The following is a 24,197-nucleotide window of genomic DNA, read 5'->3' as shown; positions in this document are numbered from 1 at the left end:
CTCTGGCACTGATCAGCAGTGGCAGAGTGTCCAGAACATCTAAACCAGCAAAATCGAAATCCAGCACAGCATCAAAAATACAGGAGGTAGAGGCAAAAAGATAGGGGAAAACCACGCCAAAGATGCCAGGTCTAACAGTCATCTAAAGTGAAGAACCCAGGAAATCATGAAAGGCCTCGTTGAGGGATCAAGGAAGCACAGGGCAGGGCATTATGTGTCAAGTGTAAAATCCAAGGTAGACATCTGCGCACTACCTTGACATGTAATGAAGACGAGCGATGCATTTTAACTGAGGGCAGCAGGAGTTGTAGGAGACCACCTAACAGTAAAGGCTCATCGCTAGCACAGGTTTCATGTAAGTTGCTGACTGCCAACCTGTGCGAAACATATTGAAGTTGGGCCACCAAGGAATGCAATTCAAAGGTGGGAACTTCCTACCTGCCTTTTCCCACTGGTATTTGGAGTTTACCAAGATCTATGAAAAGTCGTTGTCATCCCACATGAGCTCTCCCACGATGGAGTCCAACTCATGGAAGAATGACTAAAAAGGGTATCGATGGTTTTGTCAATAGCAACTCTTTTGTCATGTGCCACTGTATTTGTAGATAGGACTCCAAAGGAATTTTCTTAATGTGGTGCTATACGGTACAGATGCATCACACTACCCTAAATGCACACTACACATTGGAAAATACCTCCACGCTAATATAAGAAATCAAAGTTTGGAAGCACACCCAATAACAATCAACCTAGAGTGTTTCCACCCTTCATATTGTTTCATAGTTTCCTCAATTAGAAGAGAATAGCCATATGTTTGTTGAATGAAGCTTGTATTTGAATCAGCAAAAACAGCCGACGCGTGTTTCAACTCACGGGTGACTTTGTCAAGGCTGTAATCACATATGTACAAGTATATCAGTCGATACCATATTTAGTGTATATATATTTCTTAAATTTTATATACATTTATAGTGCATTTAGCATTGTATGGTGGCCAAACTCAAGGAAGGAAAAGAAAATCTTAGCCGTGTCCCCATGCAAAGAGTGATTTTGTATTAATTCATACTATCCATTTAGTTAACATTCAGAATATGTGCAAAGCAATAGAAAAGCAGCAGCGAGCAGTGTAAGAGTGAATACTTGTTGTGTACACCCTTGTTAAGTCCTCTTGTCACTTGTAGGCCACAAATGACAGCCCAAATGGAATGAATTGTGACACATGTGAAACACTGAAGAGTGGGATTCCGTAATATCTGTGACTCACAGAACTGGCATTGCGAATATGTGACACCCTATACAGCCTCACTGCACAGAGTTGACACACCCACCATCCATTACCAATTCCCAAAATTGCTAGCAATACATGTCGCACCCACACTTGTCTGAGTGATGTGCCTGTACAGATGAGTGACATGCACACCAGAAATGTTTTTTGGAATGCATTTTTTGCACATGATGGGCCTTTGGTCATTTTGTACTGTCCCATAATTGCTACGGACCGTCACAATGTGACATCAACATGAGAAGAAATTGTCAATGATGGTGTTCCTAAGGGCAATTTCTGCTGCAGCTGCAGTGGGGTGTGGTCCACCTGCCTCCTTTTCATCATCATCATCCAGTGCATCTGGCACTCATATCCATGGGGCATTGCTGCGTACACATATGTTGTGAAACACACAACATGCAATGATCATCTTGCACACAATGTCTGGGCTGTACAGGAGCCTTCCACCTGTGACGTCCAGGCACCTGAAACGTGACTTCAACACACTAAATGTGCGCTCCAGAATGCCCCTGGTGCGTTTGTGGGCCAAATTGTACCGCCTCTGGGCCTGTGTGTTCAGGGCTCGGAGGGGTGTCATCATCCAAACACAGAGTGCATATCCTTGGTCACCTGTGACAGTGCATAGAGACATGAGTCAAGACTACGCACTGCAAGATGTGTTGGCAGGCTCATTGGTTCATTGGTGTGTGATATGTGTGACTTTGTGATTCCTGTATGAATTGAACCACCTGTTGACAATGAGCGCCATCAATGTGTATTGTGTAGCTTTACTGCTGCTCTTCCCTCCCCCGAGCATAGTCACCAGTGTGCGCAGCACGGTTGCCTCACTTGCACCTATACGGCACAGCGTTGTCATGCCTGTCTGCGCATGTCCACAAGCCTCACCACAACACAGTGACGATGTGCGCTGAAGGTGGCTGGCCACGGGTATGTAGGCCTATTGTAAGGACAGGACTGACACAGATTTAGAGCATCTGCCTGGTTGAACTCGCCATGAAGTTGTGGGTAGACATTTGGCACATGCTGCGCTAATCGCGACACACACAACAGTTGGCATGTGTGATCCCTGACCTCGAGTGTGCATGCCCACCCTCATGTAACCCTTCGGCCGAGCCCGCACTCCTAAGGCATGCCACTTAGCAACATTGTCCATTGCGGGATGGGTGGCGCAGATAATACAACAGAGATACATGCATTAGTCACTTCCTCGGCAAGGCCTAAACTTAACCACACCCAGATCCATGTGTGGAAGAGCCACACCCCTACACTGCTGTACTGTCATATGCCTGTAAACTCCGCCTACGCTCACAGGGTGGTACAACATGGATACATGTCCCAGGTATACCCCACTGCCTGCGGTGACATTGCAGCACCCTCTGTACACAGCACAATGTAATGTGGAATGACCCAGGGCCCTGATGCATACATAATGACTACACGGACACACTTAGATAGTTTGTGAAACTGGCTATGGGCACGTGCGCCTGGCCCCTTTTATTGCCAGAGTCACCTGTCCAGTGAGGCCTGTGCTGGATGGGTGTTGGGTAGTGTAATGCACCTCTCAGGGTTTGGTTGGTGCTGGCAACAACCACAACAGTGATCAGACCATCAGAAGTACAAGCTTCAAACGGCAAGGGTCCATGACTTGAACTGCACAGAGTTAGTGGTGCTGGATGCACTGCGGCCACCACAGGCACACCGCCTCGGGACAGTGACTTGCGGTGCACTAAGGTAGGGCCATGTGAGCTGTGCGGGTCCTCGTTGGTGTCCAAGGTGAATGTAGTGGAGGGTTGCGGGGGACAGATGAAGCTCTCCTCCTGGGCATGATGCAGAGGGCAGAAGCTAGCAGAAACAGGCAAATGGCGGAGTGGAATGCTACAGACTCCTCTTTAGCACCATGACAGTATCAGCTGCATGATGATGTAGACAACCCCCAGCCCATGGACCCAGACAACACCAAAGTTCAACCAGAGAGTGCTCATGAATTTCGGGGCACATACTTAGTGGCACCAAAGCTGGAAGGCTATGCAGTCTGGGATGAGGCCCGTACAATAACATGAACTCTGCCATGAAGAGAGCAGGACTCAGTTCTAAATGTGTGACCTAGTTGACCGCAGTGTAGGCCAGAGGCAATGGGTAGCATGAGTCAACCACAGTTCAGGCAGCTCCTCCTGGATCTCTGGCACACAACATTGGAATGGCATGTGGAGGAGATATGTGGTTGACGGAGGTAGTGGCACCAGAGTCGATCGGTGTTTTGCCAGCGACGATGCTGTGTCCTGCCTGATACGGACTGCATCGGATTGGTGTGAGGCCTGCAGGGCCGCAGTGTAGGATGAAGGCCGAAGATAGCAAGGGCCCACAGACACGTGTGGTTGGAATTCTATGCATGGCATTGGTGTCACCACATCGAAGGGAGTTTAGTGATTTAAACACAGCCATGATAACATGTCTTCTGCCATAGTGTAGTCAAGAATCAGTTCCAAATGTGTGACCTACTTGTCCGCTGTGCATGCCGGTCGAGTACGTCAACGAGAAAGGAGTTCTGCGGGTCTGTGTTGCGGAGGCCGTGATGGTCTGAGGAGGCTGCCAAGGAAGGGGGCCTCTGGCTTGAAACTTGAACCGTCATGTGGTGGGCCCTCTTCGACACACACCGGTGTCGGCAGGTGGGCATTGAGGCCTGGCTGCACAGGGGTGGGCAAAACTGGTTCAGGGACCAGCGGCCCGGGGTGCAGCAGGCACACAGGATCTCAGGCAACACTATCGGCCTCGTGGGGGCGGTGAGAGGCGCCGCCCTGGCAGAGACGTAGGGCATTCCGGTAGAGAACCACGCCCAGTATTCCATGCTTTTTATTCACACCCCTATGCTGGCCTGGCCTACGCCGGGCCAGCACATTCTGTACAAATTTATGGGGGGGATGTCACAAGCTACATTTCTGTGATCTCCCAAACTGGCTGGGGTGACATGGTTGCGGCGACTGTCCACTACACTCCAAACACCAGCAGTGTGTGTCGACATGGATATGTCTGGGGTCTGCATAATGCAGTCTGTCCAGCGCATCCACGCCACATTTGGCATTGGGTACCTTCTCATTCATGGGTCACTTGCCTCCTTCGCACATGCCTGATTCCCACCTCTCCCCATGTTCTGCTATTGTGTGGCTGTGGTGCCAGGCTGTTGTTGGCTCATGTACATGGCTAGCCCAGGCTCCCACAGTAAGTCGCGCTGCCATGTCTGGTCGGTGTGCATGTTGTTTAGCATGTTGTATGTGACTTTGTGATGTGTGCATACACAGGGTTGTGAGTTGAATGATTATGGATTTGAGGTGTGTGGTGTGTTAATTTAGTACTTACCAAAGAGCAGTGCATTTCCTTAGGTGCTAGCCTGGAAGCGCTGGTTGATGATGGACTTTCAGAAGATGTAGCAATCATGCACGCTGCCTGGGTGGCTGACGACGACGTTTGTAAAGAGTCCCTGGTGGTCCACTATTGCCTGCACATTGATGGAATGCGTGTGCTTTCTGTTGTGGTCATTGTGTGCAGTGTCGGAAGGGGGTACAAGTAGGACATGTGTGCAGTCAATTGCCCCCAACACGAGCGGGAATCCAGCTATGGTGTAGAAGCCTTGCTTGGTCTCCGTTACAGAATAAGGGTTAACCCAACGTTACTGGGAACTGGGTAGTACAATGTTGCATTTAAAGGGGTCCCAGTTACAAAATTTGTTTGCACCAAAGACAACTGCCAATTTAGACAAAAATAGGACTGTTACTTTTTGAGAGATGTTGTTTGTTCACATCCTCACGCATAAATAAATTATGTATACATTTGTTCAAATACTTAAACATTTAAATGCCCAAAGAGAGGCGAGGGTGAAAGGGGTCGAGTGAGGCTGGAAGCAAGTGCTTTGTGAGGTTCAGGGTAGTGAAAAGAGGAATAAATTGAAATCACATGTAGTCACATTAGTACATTTAACAAGTTGACAACACATGGGCATGTTGGTGTCGCCATTACACAATTTAATACATATATATTCCCATCCCAATATTTGAAAACACAGCCAAGAATGTTCTGTTGAGCCTGCGAGCTGCTACTGCCACGTCTGCAATTAGCGCACGGAACGGGCCGTTTTTACAGCTATGATTAACTTTAATTTCCACTGATGAGGTCCTTTGACTACTTAGACCCCATGTTTTTGGTCTCTTTGATGACCGGAGCCCAAGGGCCCATTTACTTTCTCCTTCTTCACGTTGCCACACGATTTATAGTGGCATTCATGGTGCCCTTCCTTGGCCTCCCACCCCCCTCCTTGTCCACCACTACTCCTGTCCTGATGAAGACCCCGCAGTAAGGTGCAATTGAACCTACACCACCAAGGTTCGAAACGTAGACTTACTCCTTTTAGATATCCTACCCAAGCTCAACAGAACATTCTTGACTGTGTTTTCAAATATTGGGATTGGAATATATATGTATTAAATTGGGTAATGGCGATACCAACATGCCCATGTGTTGTCAACTTGTTAAATGTACTAATGTGACCACATGTGATATCAGTTTATTCCTCTTTTCACTACCCTGATCCTCAAAAAGCAATTGATTCCCCCTCCCTCTACCCCTTTCACCCTCACCTCTCTTTGGGCATTTAAATGTTTAAGTATTTGAACAAACGTATACATAATTTATTTATGCTTGAGGATGTGAATAAACAACATCTCTCAAAAAGTAACAGTCCTGTTTTTGTCTAACTTGGCAATTGTCTTTGCTTGGTCTCCAGCTGTTCCTGCACAGTGTGGGGAAAGTATAGGTACTGGGGTACCAAGCTGATGATGGCATCCAGGACAGGTTTGAGGAACTTTGATAGGGCTGGCTGTGAGACTCCTCCGACTCTGGCGGTTGTTGGTTGGAAGCTACCAAAGGCCAACAGGTGCTGCACGTCCAGCAGCTTTGTCTGCGGAGGGATGTTGTCTGAGGTGTGGGTACCCTCAGCCTGTGGGCAGTGATGTTCAGGATGCGGAGGAGGTTGTCCGTTTGAGCCTGTAGTGGGCAATGACATACTCTGGTGTTAAGTCTGTGAGGCTGGTGTATTTTCTGAAGGTCCGCTGTCTGTGTCTGTGCTGCTTCTGTGGTGGTCCGGTTGGGGTCCGGGGGGTGGCGGGCCAGGAGGTGGTTGCGGTGAGTGTTGTGGACCTGTGTGGTTCCGAGCTGCATGATCAGTAGCTCCATGGCTTCTGTTTGTCTTCGGGTGTGGCTGTGGGCTGTGCTACCTTTCCTGGTGCAGGCTTTCGTCCGACTTTACACCAGGTCAGAGCAGGTGTTAAATCCCTGCTGCTCACGCGCCTTATCGCCTGTTTTGGGATGTTATCGCTGATCTGGCTGGTCGATGAGAATGTTGTGGAGTGATGTTATTGCGGCTTTTTGCACGGGAAGGCAACTCTGCATCTCATTAGCGATAGTTGCCGGGGTCATCTGTGGCAATGTTTGTTGAGGCTGCTAAATTGGTGATATGGGCTGTTTGCACCAGCTTGTGAGTAGGGTGATATATTTATCGCCACTTTGGCTGCGATAAAGTGCCGTTAACTCGGCGATAACTCCTTGAGAATATGCCCCAAAATTTCATGCCACTCTTTCTTTAAGGAATAGATGTGCTTTAAAAACATTTTACCATCATTTATCCTTATTATGCACATTTGTATGTTACCATTTTCAGCACAGCAACTGCAAATCAAGTAAGTAGATTAATGCTTAGAGTGTGTATTACAAACCATACCATTTCATACTATTCTTAAAATCATAATACTCCACTTTATCCATGTTTATTATGAAGAACTAATCAGCTTCCCCAGGCTTGCTGTTTGGTAACCCTGGCACTGTGTTTACTGATCCTTTTATCAGGGGGTCATAGAGGGACTAACAGTTATCAAACGTATCCAGAGAATTAAAAGGACTGTTTACTTCCAATAATTTCCCCAGGACTTGACCTCAGGTTAGCACCTAATTTGCACGTATGGGGCACTTGGGTTGTTAAGGCAGGAACAAGTGACCAATGTAGTGATGTCACTGGGTATACAATGCCACAACTGCAATAGATGGCATTTTGGTGAATTGATATCAATGATTATATCATGAAGCATGTTCTGAATTTTATGGACTATTCCGGTTTCTCAAACATACAAGGCATACCAGTATGTGTGTTTGACATCTGTAAAACAAAAATATGATTCTGGAAACAGATACAGGGATAAAAAAAAATGAGAAAGAGAAACAAAGAAACATCCTGGAACACAGAACATAGCAATATATTGAATTCCTGCAAAGGAGATGTAACACTGATAACTATCTTATTTTGGTATGTCTGGACATTTTACAAAACAGTGTAGTTATACTGATCACAAAAGGTTGTCATATGGTTCAGGTACCGCCAAAGTCACAAAGTACTGCTTTGAAAGTTAATCATTTGCTGCCTTAAATCTAATACTACATTAGATGCAAACTTCTGCTTATAGGTTTGTGTCGTTTAAAGTATTTTTTTGTTTTTAAAAGTAAAGTACTGACTGACACTGATATATTAATTGCCCTTTGTTGCATTGCTCTCCACAGAGTCTCTAGCTCACCACACCTGACTTGAGTAAGTTATGGATTGTGCTGCCTCGGTATCCTGAGAGTCAAGCGCTAAAAGGAGCACCTGGTTCCTAATTTGGGAGCCCACAGTTGAAGGGCCCCAGGACACTATACATGGACAACCCCAGTCATTACAACTGGGGTCCATTACCTCCCGACTGACCTGGTAACCTTGACCTAGATGTTTTATCAGAATGTAATGCCTTTCTGATAGGTTTACATGAACAAAACACTAGTGTCAACAGCTATGCAGCAATGACCATGCACTAGGACTCAAGTAAAAGCATACACACACTGTAAGCACAGTTGACTATTAAAGTCATGCACCACAGTCATGCACCAAGGACTTGAATTGATGTGTAAATAACTTCATCCTCTGAAAGGATTTAAGAAACATGTTTGAATGTCATTGAATGGCAAGCACATGGTTTGAGAAAGAATTCCTAGGAAGAGGTCCAATTAGCAGAATGCATGAGAACTATGAAGTAGCATAAGGGAACTTGCACTTGAAGGATGGTGTTCTAACTGGCTGTTAATAAACAGTGGGAAGTGCACTAACGTGATGCAAATTAGGGGTAGTAAATAATTGGGCTTAAAGATTGATCTGAGGATTAGTCTTGCACAGAGCCCGCACTTGACTGACACCCAGCTCAAGTGTCGCATGCATCTTAAGGTGTGCGACCTTTTCTGCAAGTTAGAGATTGCCAATGTGATAAATGATGTTGCATTTTTCTTAAGTAGTTGAAATCAAACTACTGAGGTGATGAATGATTAGAAGCTCATAAAGAAGTTAAAAAATGCTCCGAAATATTTGGTGATGGGCTAAAGTCAAATTGTTAAGTCAGACATAGAAGCAGAGAAGTTCAGTTTTCAATGGATTTAACAACTGGGAGCGGCTGCTTTCACTTGTCTGGTAGCCATAAAGAGTACTAACCTTGCACCGGTCCATTATCCATAATTTCTTTCATGATTTGGGATTCCTAGAAAAGTGATAAATAGATATGATGCTCAAAGAAAATACATGCATGCTATACATTCAACTTGAAATAACTTTTAGCATAATTAAATACTTTAAGACCATATGCACCACGTACTGAGAGTAATGATTTAGTGGGCGCTTCAGTAATTCAGCAAACCATTGTAAATATGTTAACATCTGAGTAGAGTTGTTTGATCTGGATCAATATTGTAAGACACATCGTTTTTCTGGTCTTTTTAGAATTTTCAGCACTTATATTAGTTGAGCTGGTCTTGGAATTGTAAAAGTAATCCAGGTATGGTGACTAGCTAAGACAGTAAGAGAAACAAAAATTCTGTAAAGCCTAAAATTGGTTTCATCAGTAATACAATGGTACAATGACATACCTTATGTTTCTGTTTGTTTGATTAATGACTAATACCTAAAAGGATGATGTAGGTCTTGATTATTACTGACATTTTTCTGAATTATGAGTATCATTTTCTTGAATATGCAGAAAACGGTTCCCAGAATTCTCAAAATAAGGATTGTGAGGGATCTGCTAATGCTGTAGGTTCTATGTACAAGGAATGTAGACATGGAATCACAAGCCCTTAGACATCACAGGCATATATTCTAATGTTTCATGCAATCACGACAGCAAGCAAAGTTGCTCCACTGCATTGAATGAAATGGAGAGAAATTAAATGCGCCATATCTACTAAGATATGGCACACTTAAATGTTGGACACAGGTAGGTGTTCGAGGCCCTCCTCCACCCGCAGGCTCCTGCCTGCACCTCATCCCTGGTGGTCTTGTGAAAGAGCACTCTGCTGTTCCGCTCTGTTCTGTGTCCTCTGTGCCTGTTTTTCTCTTTGTGCTCTATTTGTTTTCTCTTTCTGTTTGCTCTTTCAGTTTGTTCTTTCTGTTTTTGTTTTTCTGTTTTTGCTCTCCCTTTTTCTCTTTTGCCCCTTCTTTCCATTCTGATCCTTTGCTCCCCTGACTGCTGCACCAGTGGCCCCTCCACCCCAGCATGTCGCTCTCACCTCCCAGCTGACCGCCCTCCCTCTTCCCCCTACTTAATTGTGGCTGCTGCACTTCCACACAGCAGACACACGCAGCAGAAACACGCAGCTGGCACGCCGCTGGCATGCTGAAGACATGCCAAAGGCAAGCCTGTCTGCGCCTGTCCTTGACCCGAATGTGACCAGTTCCAGAGACACTAGTTCCCAGACCCACTGCTGTTATGACCCCAGCACCCTCTACGCTCTCAACTCCAGACTAGCAACAACTGCCATCTCTCTACGCCGAATACCATCCAAGGCCAGATCTCCTGCCGACACTGCCGCTGCGCCTTCACTTAACTCCAGACTCCAGCAGTAGCCCCCATCCCTCCGGACACCCCCTGCACAGACATGCCATAGAAATCTGGGAGCCCTCAACATCACACGCCCAATGTCATCTTCCTCACAGAGACCAGGACCAACACCAACGCTGCACCCGTTATCGCAACCGCCATCCCAGACAGATGCAAGATCCTGAAAAAAGACCACCCCACCCTTCCAGGAGGAGGCAGCGCCATCATCCAAAAAAGCTCCCTCCGCATGACAACCACCAACTCGGACGATGCCTCGCCCCCCATGGAACATCTCCATTTCCAGATTCAGACCCACCCCAAAACGATGCTCCGCAGAACCCCCGCCTACAGAACCCCTGGCCCCAGCGCTCCTTTCACCAACATCATTGCCAACCTCATCACTCCCCACGCTCTTGCCTTCACAGACTACATACTACTGGGAGACCTAAACTCCGCCTGGACAATCACGACAAACCTAACACCATTGCCCTCCTAGAGAACCTCACCAACATAGGACTGAAGCAGCTTGTCTCTGCCCCCACTAACACAGCAGGACACACACTCGACCCATCTTCGGAGGAGGAAACAGCGTCTTCCTCAGCCACACCACAGACTGCTCTGGAAGGAACACCACTGGATCTATCTCTCTTTTAGAAATCCCAGCACACACAAACATGTGTGCTGCCTCCCATGCATAAGCTGAAACAATGTCACTGAAGAACACCTCACCTCTGCACTCACCAGCACTCTAACCACAATGATGCCAGACGCCAACACCATGGCAAAGCAACATCTACTGATGGGTCATCAACTGTGCCAACACACTCGCCCCACTCCAGAAGGCTACAGGACAACACAACAAGAAAGCAAGCTGGTTCACCACGGCACTCCAAGAATCCAAGCGCTCCTGCCAATGACTTGAAAAGAAGTGGAGAATCAGCAAACTTCCTGAAACACACACCGCCTACAAAACAGCCACCAAAGCACACCACCAACTAATCAAATCCACAAAGAAGAACTTCATCAAAGACAGAATCCTCTCCAACTCCCACAACTCCAAGGAACTCTTCTCAATCATACAGGAATTTGCCAAACCCGACATTGAAACAACAGATGTCCCTCCCTCCCAAGACCTCTGCAACAGACTCAGCTCCTTTTTTCACCTCAAGATCAAGACGTTTTATGACAATTTCGATGAAACAGACCTCTGCACCGCCTCAACTCCCACTCCCAGCGATGCCACCGAACAGACCCTACTCACTTGGACCCCACTCATGACAGAAGACACCTTAAAGACCATGAAGAGCATCCACACCAGAGCACCCTCAGACCCCTGTCCACCCGACATCTTCCACAGGGCCATCACAGCAATTGCACCAGAGCTATGTCAAACTATCAACTGCTCCCTCAAGACCACCCCATTCCCCGACAAATAGAAGCACGCTGAGGTCAAACCCCTACTGAAGAAACACTCCGCAGAGCCGACGAACGTCAAAAACCTCAGGCCCATCTCACTGCTCCCATTCGAAAAAAGGTCGTCATAAAGCACATCAACACTCAGCTATCACATTTCATTTAAGTCAACAACATCCTAGAGATCTCCCAATCCAGATTCTGCAGCAGCCACAGCACAGAAACAGCCCTCCTCGCCGATACTGACGACATCCATGCCCTCCTCGACCAGGGCCAAACAGCTGCCCTCATCCTCCTGTACCTATAAGCAGCCTTCGACATTGTCTCCCACCACACACTATCCACCAGATTCCATGACACCGGCATCCAAGGAAAGGCCCTAGACTGCATATGCTCATTTCTCACTGGGCAAACACAGAGTGTCAGACTCCTGCTCTACCTCTCAGAACTGACAGAGACCAGATGCAGAGTACCCCAGGGATCCTCCCTCAGCGCCATCATCTTTAACATCTACATGGCCCCTCTTGCAACCATCATCAGAAACCATTGGCTCAACATTGTCTCCTACGTCGATGACACTCAGCTCATCCTCTCCCTCACCAAGGAACCCATCATCACCAGGCACAACTTCAAAGAAGGGATGAAAGACGTATCAACCTGGATGAAGAACAGCTGCCTGAAACTAAACTCAGAAAAAAACAGAAGTCCTCATCCTTAGTTCAACCCCCTCAGGTTGCGATGACAACTGGTAGCCCCCGCCCTCGGAAACCCACCCACCCAGACAGACCAAGTACACAACCTCAGCATCATATTGGACTCATTGACCGCTATGAACCACCTGGTGACGCCTGCTTCAACACCCTCCAAAAACTCCGTAAAACATTCAAATGAATCCCCTGCGAATCCAGAAAGACAGTCACACACGCCCTTATCACCAGCAGATTTTACTACAGCAACACCCTCTACAAGCTCCACTGGCTCCCAGTTGAAAGAAGAATGACATTCAAGCTGCTCATGCACGCATACAAGGCCTCAACAACATCGGACCACAATACCTCAATAATCGTCTCTCCTTCCACGCCTCCAAGAGAAGCCTCTGTTTCGCAGACCCTGGCCACATCCCACACTTCTACAAGAACAGAGCGGGTGGATAGTCCTTCTCCTACCTCACAGGCAAGACCTGGAAGGGCCTACCCTCCACCTCTGGAAAGCCCTACGCTGCTCCTTTTCAGGAAAGACCTCAAGACCAGACTCTTGAGATGACCTCAAAGGAGCCGCACATACCTCCCCTAGCGCCTTGACAACCTAACAGGTGAGTAGTGCTCTTTACAAACACCTGATGGATTGATAGATTGATTGACTTATGCTTCATCCTAGAGCTGGTGCACTGTGTACTACCTAGTGCCAAGGAAGGTACTCTTTTGCCATGCTGCAAAGGTGTCTGCATTATGGGAAAGATAGTTTTTGTTCCAGCACAAAACAATTCAGAGAGGAATTTTCTTCTTTCAATGGGTAATGTAGAATGCTTCATATATAGAAATAGGACATAACAAGTTGAAATACGATTTTTTTTTATTTGTTATGCCATCCACTTTGCCACAATCCCAGGCTTACAAACCTTTGTAAACAAGGAATTGTGTCAAATGAATGGGTGGATGCACGAAAACACCCATGCTCTACCCATGAAACACATATAAGCTCAAATAGCAATCTAACATGGGGCAAGCAGAAGCATGGCATAACAGTTCTTTACAAAACCACGCAACATGGCCCCTTTTGTGGCATTCTATATCTATATCTTAACTACAGCTTTTAAGGCGCTTCACAATTTCGGCGCTGGATATCTGCAGAGAAGGGTCAACTTCTATCTCCCATCTAGACCTTTGAGGTCCGCTGCCCAGGCCAATTCAATCGTCCCAACAGTGAAACGTGCTCGCTGTGGAGGTCGTTCCTTTAGTTACCTTGCACCCCGTCTCTGGAACACACTGCCCCTGACGTTGCGGACATGCTCCAATCTTTCTGTCTTTAGAAAGGGACTTAAAACTTATCTTTTTGCCCTGTAATGCTGTTATGGTGAATTCTGGCGCGTTATGGCTGTGTGTTAGTTGCTGGTATTTGGTGTGATGATCTTTAGCGCCGGTACGCTCTTTGGAGCAGCTGAGCGCTCTACAAAACAAACAGTAACATAACATAACATAACATATATCTCACTGAAGCCTTTGTGTTATCCTTGCGTACCTTGCATAAGCAAGGGCTGCACAAAGGCTTGTAAATATAGGCCTACATTCTCTAAATTAAATCCCTTTTTCTAAGAATTACTCAAGATTATGAAGTTCTTCTTTCTCTACTTCAGGCGTAAAAAAGGAATATATTAGTTTTAAAGGTGTGAGAAAATGCTCCTTCTTGCATGGTGACCGTCATTTTTGCTGAATGGTATTTCTGGTTTTTAGACTCTGTACACTGGGACCCTTCTTTCCTTTGCCCAGTGCATGAGCTCTGACTCCTAAAGCATGTAGAAACTATCCCATTCCTGATTGAATTATTTCACTTTCTTATAAGGCCACAGGATATGGTTCAGAAAATACATGGCATGGAAAAATATAATGGCACATCTGGACTGCAGCACTTGTGTTATTCACTAGTGTGACATAGGGAAACATGGCTTTAGGCTTATCATTGTAGTCTGACTGCTGTAGTGTACAACCTGTGGAACAACCTGTTAATATAACTCTTTTTAACCGCTATAAAACTCCCTTGTAGCCCACAAGATATGTTTCATGTTATTCAAAAGTAAGAAATGTTGAAATGTAATATAACATGTGGCTACAGTGATAATGCCCTAAAAGCTATTTTCACTTTGGCAGGCATAGCTCTCAGATTAAGATACTAATACTATATCTTAGGAGTAAGATCAGCTAGAAAAATCTTGAAAATACACATTTTAATAGTTATGAAAAATCCAATTAAATGGCAAAGTTCGATTTGTAATAAATATTAAGGAAATGTAACTTTAAGTAAATTTCCCTTTACTTGAGTGACCTGTAAGAAGCCTACTTTCATTAGCAACTGCCGACTCTCATGCTGTGCTAAGCCTGGGGTGAGGAGTGAAATTCCTCTCAAGAGCGCCCAATAGGCTGTCCTAAACATGCAGAGATGAATACTCTGAGCTCAATAGCATGTGGAGGGTGGGGGCTGTGAGTATTCCGTTGACACAGCAGAGTCAAATCCTGCCTGGCTGGTGAGCCACATGTACCACTATGGTGGTCTTGAAAGTGAGAGAACAGGATGCCAGGACAATTATTTTATATCCACTGTCTGGTTGCTGGAAGGCCCTGCTTTTGCCCTGCCAGATTTCTGTGTCTGTATTTGTTGAAGGTGAAGTACCTGCTTCAAACTGGAATTTAGTGTTGGATGTGGGAGGATACTAGGAGTACCATAGTACCCACTCTCAACCATAGCAGCTGAGCTCAAATTTATTGTGGCAGAAGACCTTAGCTATTTCGCTTGCCCTGACCCAGTGTATTGTGTGCTTGTATGCTGTAAAGAAAACAGGAACTAGCGCAAATGGTGGAAGGTCAGGCCTAGGATCTTTTAATCCAAAAGTAAGAATGGAACTAGGTGTTCCCAATTCCTAACCTGTTGAAACTTGCAAAGCTGGACCCTGCTTCAGCCTTCCTCAAAATACTGCTGGACTTGTGAAAGGATATCAGGCAGACTGCACCTGCTGCACTTAGCATTTATGTCTTGTAAGAAGGACATGAAGAGGCTAGTCCCCTTCCACTTAAAATCCAAGGACAAACTTCAAAGATCATAAAGTTGATCCCCTGGGTGGCTCCAGGAAAGTAAAAAAAGCTAAAGAGGATATTCCGCTTGTAAGAGATTAGGTTATTAGCTGAGAGGGGTGGAAGACCCACTCAAGTAATAAACAGAGTCCTTTTCCGGATGAACCACAAGTGTCACTAAATAAAAATGTGCTTAACTCTAGTGCCTTGGCACAAAAGCAGCCATGCTTAACTTAGAGGCAAAGTGAAATCACAACATGATAAAAATTCCCAAATCAATTTAGAAAAATAGAATACAATTTTATTAAGATAATACTACCAAAATAATACCTAGTCATTCAGCAGAACCAAAGATGTGACTTTTCAAAATGTTAGATGAAAATAGCACCAGGAAGCACCTGGATTTCTGGCCACGCTGAAGCGGGGTAAAGTCCCAAGTTCAGGCCAAATACAATGGAGTGTGGGTCGGATACAAGGACTAGGCTTGTCCAGCTGAGGAGTTAACTTTGCACATCTGTACGAAGAGTACAATCCACATTGGCGGGCCACAAGGAAGTCGTTGCCAGAGCGAGGAGGAGGTTGGACGTCACGGACAGTCATTGCTGTAGCTTAACGGGTTAGTCATCCCTGGAGTGGCAGTCATCATGGGCTGTGGCTGTTTGTGCAAAGAACATGTCTCACATGAGCTTCACATTGTAGGTCGATCTGAATGTTTTTTTTTGGTGTCAAGAGCAAGTCCCACTGAAGCTTTGCATTGGCAATCATTGCAGGCAGTTGACTCTTGTAACGATGAGGCCACTTTGTGGTCACAACAAGTCCAAAACATCTATATCTTGACCCGTTTTGTCAGGAGGGGTACCCTCTGATGCCAGCCAAGGGTCCATGACCCGGGGTGGACCTCTTGGGGATCAGGACTCACTCCAGCAGATGCAATCAGCAGGGCTCAGGCCTGTCCAGTTAGTACTAGCCAGCTGGGAAGTTGCAGGCAGGTTTCTGGAAGCATTTTGTTTCACTGTAGCTCAAACAGGAAGTCAGCTAACTGACCCTTGGAGTCAGTCTGGGTAACTTAGGTTCAAAACCAGCAGATTAAATGTTTCTTCTTCAGTCACCATGGCTCCCTTATTCCTCAGTCAGCAGCCATCCCTTCTTCTGAATCGTCACAGGTCCAGTAGTGTTCTGATGAGAAGTTCTGAAGATGCTAAATCTATACCTGGTGCCAGCTCTTTGTGTGGGGAATTTCCTCTCCTACCCTCAGAGCTGGTTCTGGACAGTTCATCCCCTTACCCTGGCATTTTCTCTAAACTGTCTAGGGTGAGAAAGGCAAGGGTAGACCTGGTGTTTTCTTCTTTGGAAGGTAGGGCTCTTTGAAGTGCAATCGGGGCAGGCCACAACTCTTGCCTAGCATTCTGACATGGTTTTTCCATGCTAGGACATGTAACACATAATCCTGCATCCTGACTGTCCTACTTTTTACATACCATACATTCTGCCCTACGACCCTTGAAAGCCTACCTTAGGAATGACTTGTAACTATTAAGAACAATGGTTTAGGCCTGGCAGAGGTTTTTCTGCCAGCTCAGAATTCAAGTTTAAAACTGCACTACATGTGCAGTGGCAGGCCTGCAACATTTTACAGTGCTACTTTAGTGGGTACACAATGAACGCTGCAACCCCACTAGTATCATTGAATGTACAGGACCTGTGTACATGTTGTGCCATATACTAAGGACTTAAAAGTGAATTAAACATATCAATCAGTTGCTGGCCAATGTTACCTAGTTTTCAGGGGAGAGCACAAACACACTTCCACTGGTTAGCAGGGAGAAGGTGCATGCAGTCCTAAAAGCCAACAAAAATGGGTTGTGGGAAGAAAGGCAGAGGAAGTCAAAACTCTGGGATGACCCACCCAAAAGGGCCAGGTCCAACACCTGTGAAGAATCCCAGCTGACGAGTGGCAGCTCGACCTGGACCGGACTTTGATTGTGTATTCTGCCTGACATCCTGAGAGTTTCTAAGAGCTCCCTCTGAGGTCCTGGAGGCTTGGGGTAACTGGACACCAAAAGAAGTTTGAATACTTTTTCAAAACTTTTGTTCAGAGCTTAAAAGGAACTGACTTGAAAAGTACCTGAATTGCAGTCCACAGTGTCGAATGGTATTTCAAGTTTGTCACAAGTGAATAAAAGGTTTGTGATCAGAAAAACAACATGGTCCCTTTTTAGATTGGCACTTAGAAACTTGTTTGAACTTCCTTACTGGTGGATAATGCGGGAAACCACCTTAACAATGCAGTCAAAACATTGCAACACATTTACATCTCTGCTTTTACAACGCAAGTCGTTATCACAACTTGCACTGGCGGGCGCTCGAGACTAAGGAAAAGTGTGATTTACTATTCCAACACCCTCCCTACTGTACGTAGGCTGGATTTGGAATAGTAAATCATACTATTCCTAAGTCTAGCGCCTTACAGCGCAAATCGTTGTAACGACTTGCGTTGTAAAAACAGCGATGTAATGTACCATGAGCTACATGATCGCGTATAACATCATGCACCCGGATATGACCCAAGTAAAGACGTTTCGTCTTACACCTGAGGAGGAAGTTCAGGGACACCCACATGAATTCTCCACAAACTTGGGCAGATTCTGTAGATATCTCATTGAAAAAACTAGAGGGTGGGGTGAAGGGCAACACATTTTTTTTTTTCAGAACAAAGTAAGGGCAACACATTTGATTCATATGATGGGCTACATCTTGGGTAATTGCTCTTCAGAGCTACACCAGCATTTAGTGTACTCCAAGCTGACTGATCCCAAGAACCTTTATGGAGCAACCAATGTATGGGAATGGACTCTGGTGCCCAACAAATCCCATGTAGGTGATCTCAAGAAGGGAAGGGGCAAACCCACACTAAGGAAAAAAGGGAAGCAACAGGTTTCCAATAAAAAAGCTCCTTGAGGCCTCAAACTTCGGAAAAAGGAGAACAAGTTGAAACACACTCCTGAAAGAAACTCTCTGAGGCGGGTAGATGCTTTAACTGCCTATTTTCAGGGCACAGAAAGGGAGATTCCTCATACTCCAAGAGGAAGGGCAACAGGAGTGGGTACACCAAAGGAATGACTAGAGTAGCATTTGGGAGGATTACCTAGAGGAAGCCCTAGTAGCTTTTAATTGGGAGGTGGACCCAGAAGGTAAGATGGTGATACCAGAGAATCTAAGGGTCACAGTGAATGGGGTCCCTGTCACATCTCTGGGGGATACCTGTACCAGCCAGACCATGGTGGTGGAAAGAGTGGTTTCCAGAGACCAGTATCTGCAGGGTCACAAATGTCCATGTAAGGTAATATTTCTACCCCATGGTCATGGCATTCCTATAATGAGAGGGGTTTCTGGCCCAGAAGAGGGTAATTGTTAGTTTTCACTTGCTCATAGACTGCTTCCTTGGCAGCGAGCTCCCACAGTCAAGAAAGGTGCTGGCTGGGGCAGCTTCCCTGAGAGCCTCAAGAACACATATTTCTGGGGTATACTTCCACAGTGGGAATGCCGGAGAGACCAGGGGTTGCCTGATCTGACAGAAGAGAACCCATGGCTGATACTAGTAAGGTCACTTCAGACCAAGAGATGCTGCCTGGAACGTCACTGCAACAAGAGACAGGGGACTTGGGCCACACAGGGCGCACCAAGAAACAGACAAAGTGTGTTAGCTTTGAGGGAGACAATGTGTCCACCCCAATAGCCCTGGACTGTCAGGCACACGCCCAGTCTCAGAGTATGGACCTTGAGATGGCAAAAGGGAGTGAGGAAGGAGGGTGTCCGCAACTGAGGCTGTAGCTCCCATTTTGAAAAGGGATCTCTGGAGCAAGAGGGTAACTCTATACCAGCCCAATGACTGGAAGTGAGGCAAATTCCTGGTACTAGATTGGAGCATTACTGTGGATAACTCAGGGCATGCACCCTGATACTGAGAGCTGTCAGTGGCCTCTGTTGGTTGCTTGCCTTTCGGGTAGAGCCTACCCTCACTTGAGGACAGAAGCCTGAACTACCAGGCATGATGAGCCAAATTGCAGTATTGGCCATAATGGTCAAAATAATTTGGCGGGAGGACTCTGTGGGTAAAATAGGGTTAGCTCTATCCCAGATTAAGCCTGCAGAGAACAATGGCTCTCCCTGGAATAGATTTGTGAATGGGGCTGAGCTTGACAGAGTAGTAGTACTCTCAAAAGCAACACCTGAGGATAGGCTAAACCCCTGACCACCAACGGGAAATGGGCTTGGCTGTAGGCTGGAATTGACCCTGCATGCAGAGGGCTTTAAAACGTCCTTTCGGCTTGAGAAGTGACAAGGAAATGAATCTTACTCCTTGCCTTTTTAACTAAGGAGGACCTATGTGAGAATAGGCCCCTTTTTGTTTGGTTCTCCTCATTTTTAAATAGAAAATGTATTGCTCATTTTTAGACTCTGCACACAGAGACACTGCTGTCCAATAGCCAAGGTATGTACTCTGACCTCTATAGAAACTGGCTAAATAGGGATTTACATGGGACAGTTACTGAAACATATGTTACAAATTAGATGAGTTAATCGATTTTGAATTTTCGAAGTGTACATTTTGCTACTTTGATGCCTGCTAAGTTTGTTGTTATTTTTTGAGTATTCAACATGTTACTAGATGACAGGAACACTATAAAATAAATATGTGAATGCGTAAGGGGGTGTGTGAGTGTGTGTGTCTGTTTGTTTTCAAAAGTATTTCATCCAGATACACAGTGATCATTTAATAAGGGGAAATCATTAGAGTTAGATGGTGGATCACACATAAAGGCAAATGTATCAGCAGATTCTGTTCCACTGTGCCCAGTGTTTCCATGCTAATTGTGTTGCATGTTGACTATTAAGATTCCTAGTGAAAGTGTGTTGTCTTTAACACTATGGGGCTGATTTTAATGCAGCCCGGAAAGGCTCAGACGGATGGTCGGAGCCTTTCCGGGCCACATCTTGGTTTATTTTCTGACCGCCGCATTACATGGTCGGAAATGAAACTGGCAGGTCATTCCGGCTGGCTTCCAATCTGAGTCGGAGGCCGGCCCGTAATCTCAAAGGGTGGAGTTTTCCCTCTTGTCATCACGATACTCGGTCTCAAGCAGGCTTTCCATGTCGGGCTTTATGACATAAAAAGCCTGTCAGAGAGCGAGTATGGGGGGCCCCTGCCTCTGCAGCCTTCCGTTGGGAGCCAAGGGTTAATCCATGCAGCCTTTGGCAGGCACCTTGATGCCGTAATACATGCTCCCATTGGAGAAATGTTCCTAATCAGGAGGTCGGGACTGCTGACCAGAGGTTGGTCGGTTCCAGTTCCAAGACAGTGTCATCGTAAAAGGCCCCTATATGCACAGTATTAGTTCTGTCTGTTGGAGCACGGTGCTATGCCAAAATTGGTAAAGTTGTGCTAGGACAAGAATCCATGGCATCCTTGCATTACCCCTAGCCCTCCTGTTGAAAAAGCTACCTAGCGCCAATGCAGGCAATATAGAGCCAATTTGGTTGGGTGACTGCGTTGCAGGCATCATTGCTTATGTGAAATAAGGGACACCTTCCGCCACATAAACAATCTTTACAGGTGATTTGCTCTATTTATGTGCGCAGCAGAATGCAAAATATGAGGAGAAATAAAACATTTCTCCTCGTATTGCTCCTTAAGGCCGGGTATTTTTGCCGCTACCACATACCTTGCAAATACGGGGCTGTGTCAAAAAGCAATGGGTATTGTGGCAGAACACCTAATGCAAAACTCATTGCCTCTCCCTTTCACGATAAGTGCTGTGTGAATAGGGGCATTATTTACAAGGCAGCGTTAAGCTAAAATAAGTCAACAACACCTTGTAAATATGGATGAGATGTTAACGTCATCAGAATGTCCTAAAAGATGACGTTCTGGTGGCGTAAACTCCTTGTAAATATGCTAGATGCATGTCACCATCTGACAGCATGCAGTGTCGCTAGTGTAAAAGCTCTAGCTTTTCCCCAATGCTCCTTCCGCCACTATCACAGTGGACTGAGGGTGCAGCTCCCATTCCACTTTAAGAAACGGAGAGAAAGAGGGGCAAGGAGTCTGCCATGTGTTGTCTGGAACAACTTTCCTCCATGTGACAACTCAAGATCATTCCTGCATTAAAATTCTACCCAGTGCCCCTAATGTGGCTGGAATGCAAGGGTACATAAAGTTTCAAAATATGTGACCTGAACAGTCAAAGCCAACAGTTATGTCAGTGTGGCACAGAGTTGCCAGCTGAAGCCTTTAGCTATAGGACTATATACCTGTGAACTATCATAACCGAAGGCTAGCCCTAGACACTGACAAAGATACAAGCAGGAAGGATACATTTGATAAGAGTGAGAATGCAGTGACTGATTGCACTCATGGAAAGCTTTGGAAACTGACCAGCGAACTATAGTGTTTTGAAGGTGGCTATTTACTCTCAATTAAAACTCACATTCTGGAAAGAGTATTTTCAACTATAGAAAGGTTGTAATTAGAAGCAGTTTTGATTGGGAGGAGAAAGCTCCACATTTGTCTTTATTCATACTGCATCAGTGTAGCAAATTCTTCTTTGGCAAGTTGAAGGTGGATGTATGGTAAAAGACTCAGGCCCAGATACCCAAAGGTTTAGCATTGAATCAGCTTCACTTTTTTAATGCTAAACCAACGCTTAACCTTTTTGGGGATTAAAAAACAAATATAAATTGGTATTTGCGTTGGTTTGCAAGGAAAAATAACCCAAAGCAGAGCAAAACGCTTCTTGCCATTACTTTGCAGCAATGGGGCGTTACATGGGTGGTACATAGGCATTCCCATGCAGCCACCCATGACTTTTAACACTAAAGCCTATCTACTAACATTAGTAGTACTGGGTTAAGCACCCAAATAAACACGGCTGAAAAGCAGGCGCTAAAAGGAAAAATATTTGTATTTCTCCTTGTTTTTCTGACTTTATTTATTTATTTATACAGGATTTATAATGCCCATGGCTACCTCAGCAACGAGGCGTCCCAGCGCAACCAGAGACCAGAGGAGCACAGGGGAGTACAACAAGCAACCTTTAATTAAATGGTATGCACAACCATGCCTTTACTAACTTCCGGAACGTCAGAAGATTGGATATGACTCGGATGTTAGCTGGGAGGGAGTTCCAAAGTTTGGCCGCCAAAAAACCAAATGAGCGGCCCCCGTCCTAGCTTTGCTCACTTGCGGGACCACAACCAGACCGCAATTGGCGGATCTCAAAGCGCGCCCGGGAAAATAGGGCTTCAACAGACCCGATAAGCCATTCGGGGCTTGGTGCATCAAGATTTTGTATGCAAAGCACAGCACCTTAAAATGAATGTGAGCTTCAATGGGCAACCAGTGCAGTTTAGAAAGCACATGGGTCACCGATTATGATCTAGGAAGCACTACTAGCATCCATGCAGCCGCATTATGGACCCTCTGGAGGCGTTTGATACTCGCTCTGTTGGCGCCCAGATATACTGCATTGCCGTAATCAAGCCTCGCAAGAATGGATGCTTGCAAGATGGTTTGACGCACACCGGACGGGAAGAAACCGAGCAGAGGTCTTAAACCTCTCAAAAGACCAAAACAGCCTGCCGCAACGGCCCTTGTCTGTTTCTCGAAGGTAAGACCTGTATCGAACCAAACTCCTAGGTTCTTTACCATCTTCTTGGGTAGCGGAGCGGGTTTTAGATGGTCAGGCCACCACTGTTCCGACCACAGCTCCTGATCTTTCCGATACAGAAGAATCTCAGATTTTCTGGCATTTAATTGAAGGCAGTTAACCTTCATCCAATCCGAGATAACAGACAGATCTTCTTTAAAGCTTTCCAGATTAGCCCGGCAGTTTTTTGAGAAGGAGATCGCCAACTGGGTATCACCAGCGTACAATACCAAGGATAATCCCCTGCCCCTGGCCACCTCCGACAGAGGTCCCACATAAAGATTGAATAGAAGCGGGCTCAGGATAGAGCCCTGCGGCACCCCCTGAGATAACGGGTGTTCTTGAGAATGAAAAGGGGGTACTGACACTTTGAATGATCGCCCGTCTAAGAAGGAACAAATCCATTCCAGGGCAGCATCCCTAATTCCGATCATCCAAAGGCGTTCAAGGAGAATTGCATGTGACACCTTTGCATTGTGCTGCACTATACAGCAAACATACAAAGTAGGAAAGGGTTTTAAACTTGTCTAGTCATAGTATTTTGTACAGGAAAGTTACCTTTCCTGCGGAAAACCTATGGTAGACTCAGGCACACACCCTAGCACTACGGTGCTAAGGTGTGTGCCGGGTACACAGCAGCACAAATCTGCACTGGTGCAAGGGAGAGGGCCACGTCTCTGTGAATATGGTGCTCTCCTGGACTCTCCCTGTCAGGCAATGCAGCACAGCCTCTTTGGTGCTGCGCTGCGTTGCATGACACCTTTGTGAATTCTGACCTAGGGTGTCCTGTGCAAATGTGTGAATCTCCTCAGGAATAATGTATTTAAGTTGACTCTTTGTACTGATAAAATGAGAAAAGCACTGGCAGGTTTGAGGAAAGTCAGCTCTTTGACTCTACCTTGAAGCTAAATTCTCACCTGGTTCTTCTAAAATTCGGATTTAATGAAATGTTCATAAATGGTCTCACTTACATCAGAGAACTGAGAACTATAATTACTTTTTATATTTTATAATCTTTAATAACTGTGTTACGTTGGAGTTTTGGTCAAGTTATATCTATTAGGCACGGTCTGTAGTT

At 45.8% G+C, this 24,197-nt stretch overlaps 1 protein-coding gene across 1 annotated transcript in view; it reads right to left on the bottom strand.

Annotated features, from left to right (window-relative positions):
* TINAG (tubulointerstitial nephritis antigen) overlaps nt 1–24,197 on the bottom strand; it is a 975,673-nt gene that overhangs the window by 159,570 nt on the left and 791,906 nt on the right. Inside the window, exon 8 of the mRNA XM_086926440.1 lies at nt 8,838–8,883. Within this exon, the coding sequence (XP_086782566.1) occupies nt 8,838–8,883 (46 nt within the window). The remainder of the gene's footprint in view (nt 1–8,837; nt 8,884–24,197) is intronic.

The sequence above is a fragment of the Lissotriton vulgaris genome, chromosome 6, assembly GCF_964263255.1.
Source record: "Lissotriton vulgaris chromosome 6, aLisVul1.2, whole genome shotgun sequence".
In the NCBI taxonomy this organism is placed as follows: Eukaryota; Metazoa; Chordata; class Amphibia; order Caudata; family Salamandridae; genus Lissotriton; species Lissotriton vulgaris.
This window is presented reverse-complemented; position numbering and strand designations above follow the sequence as displayed.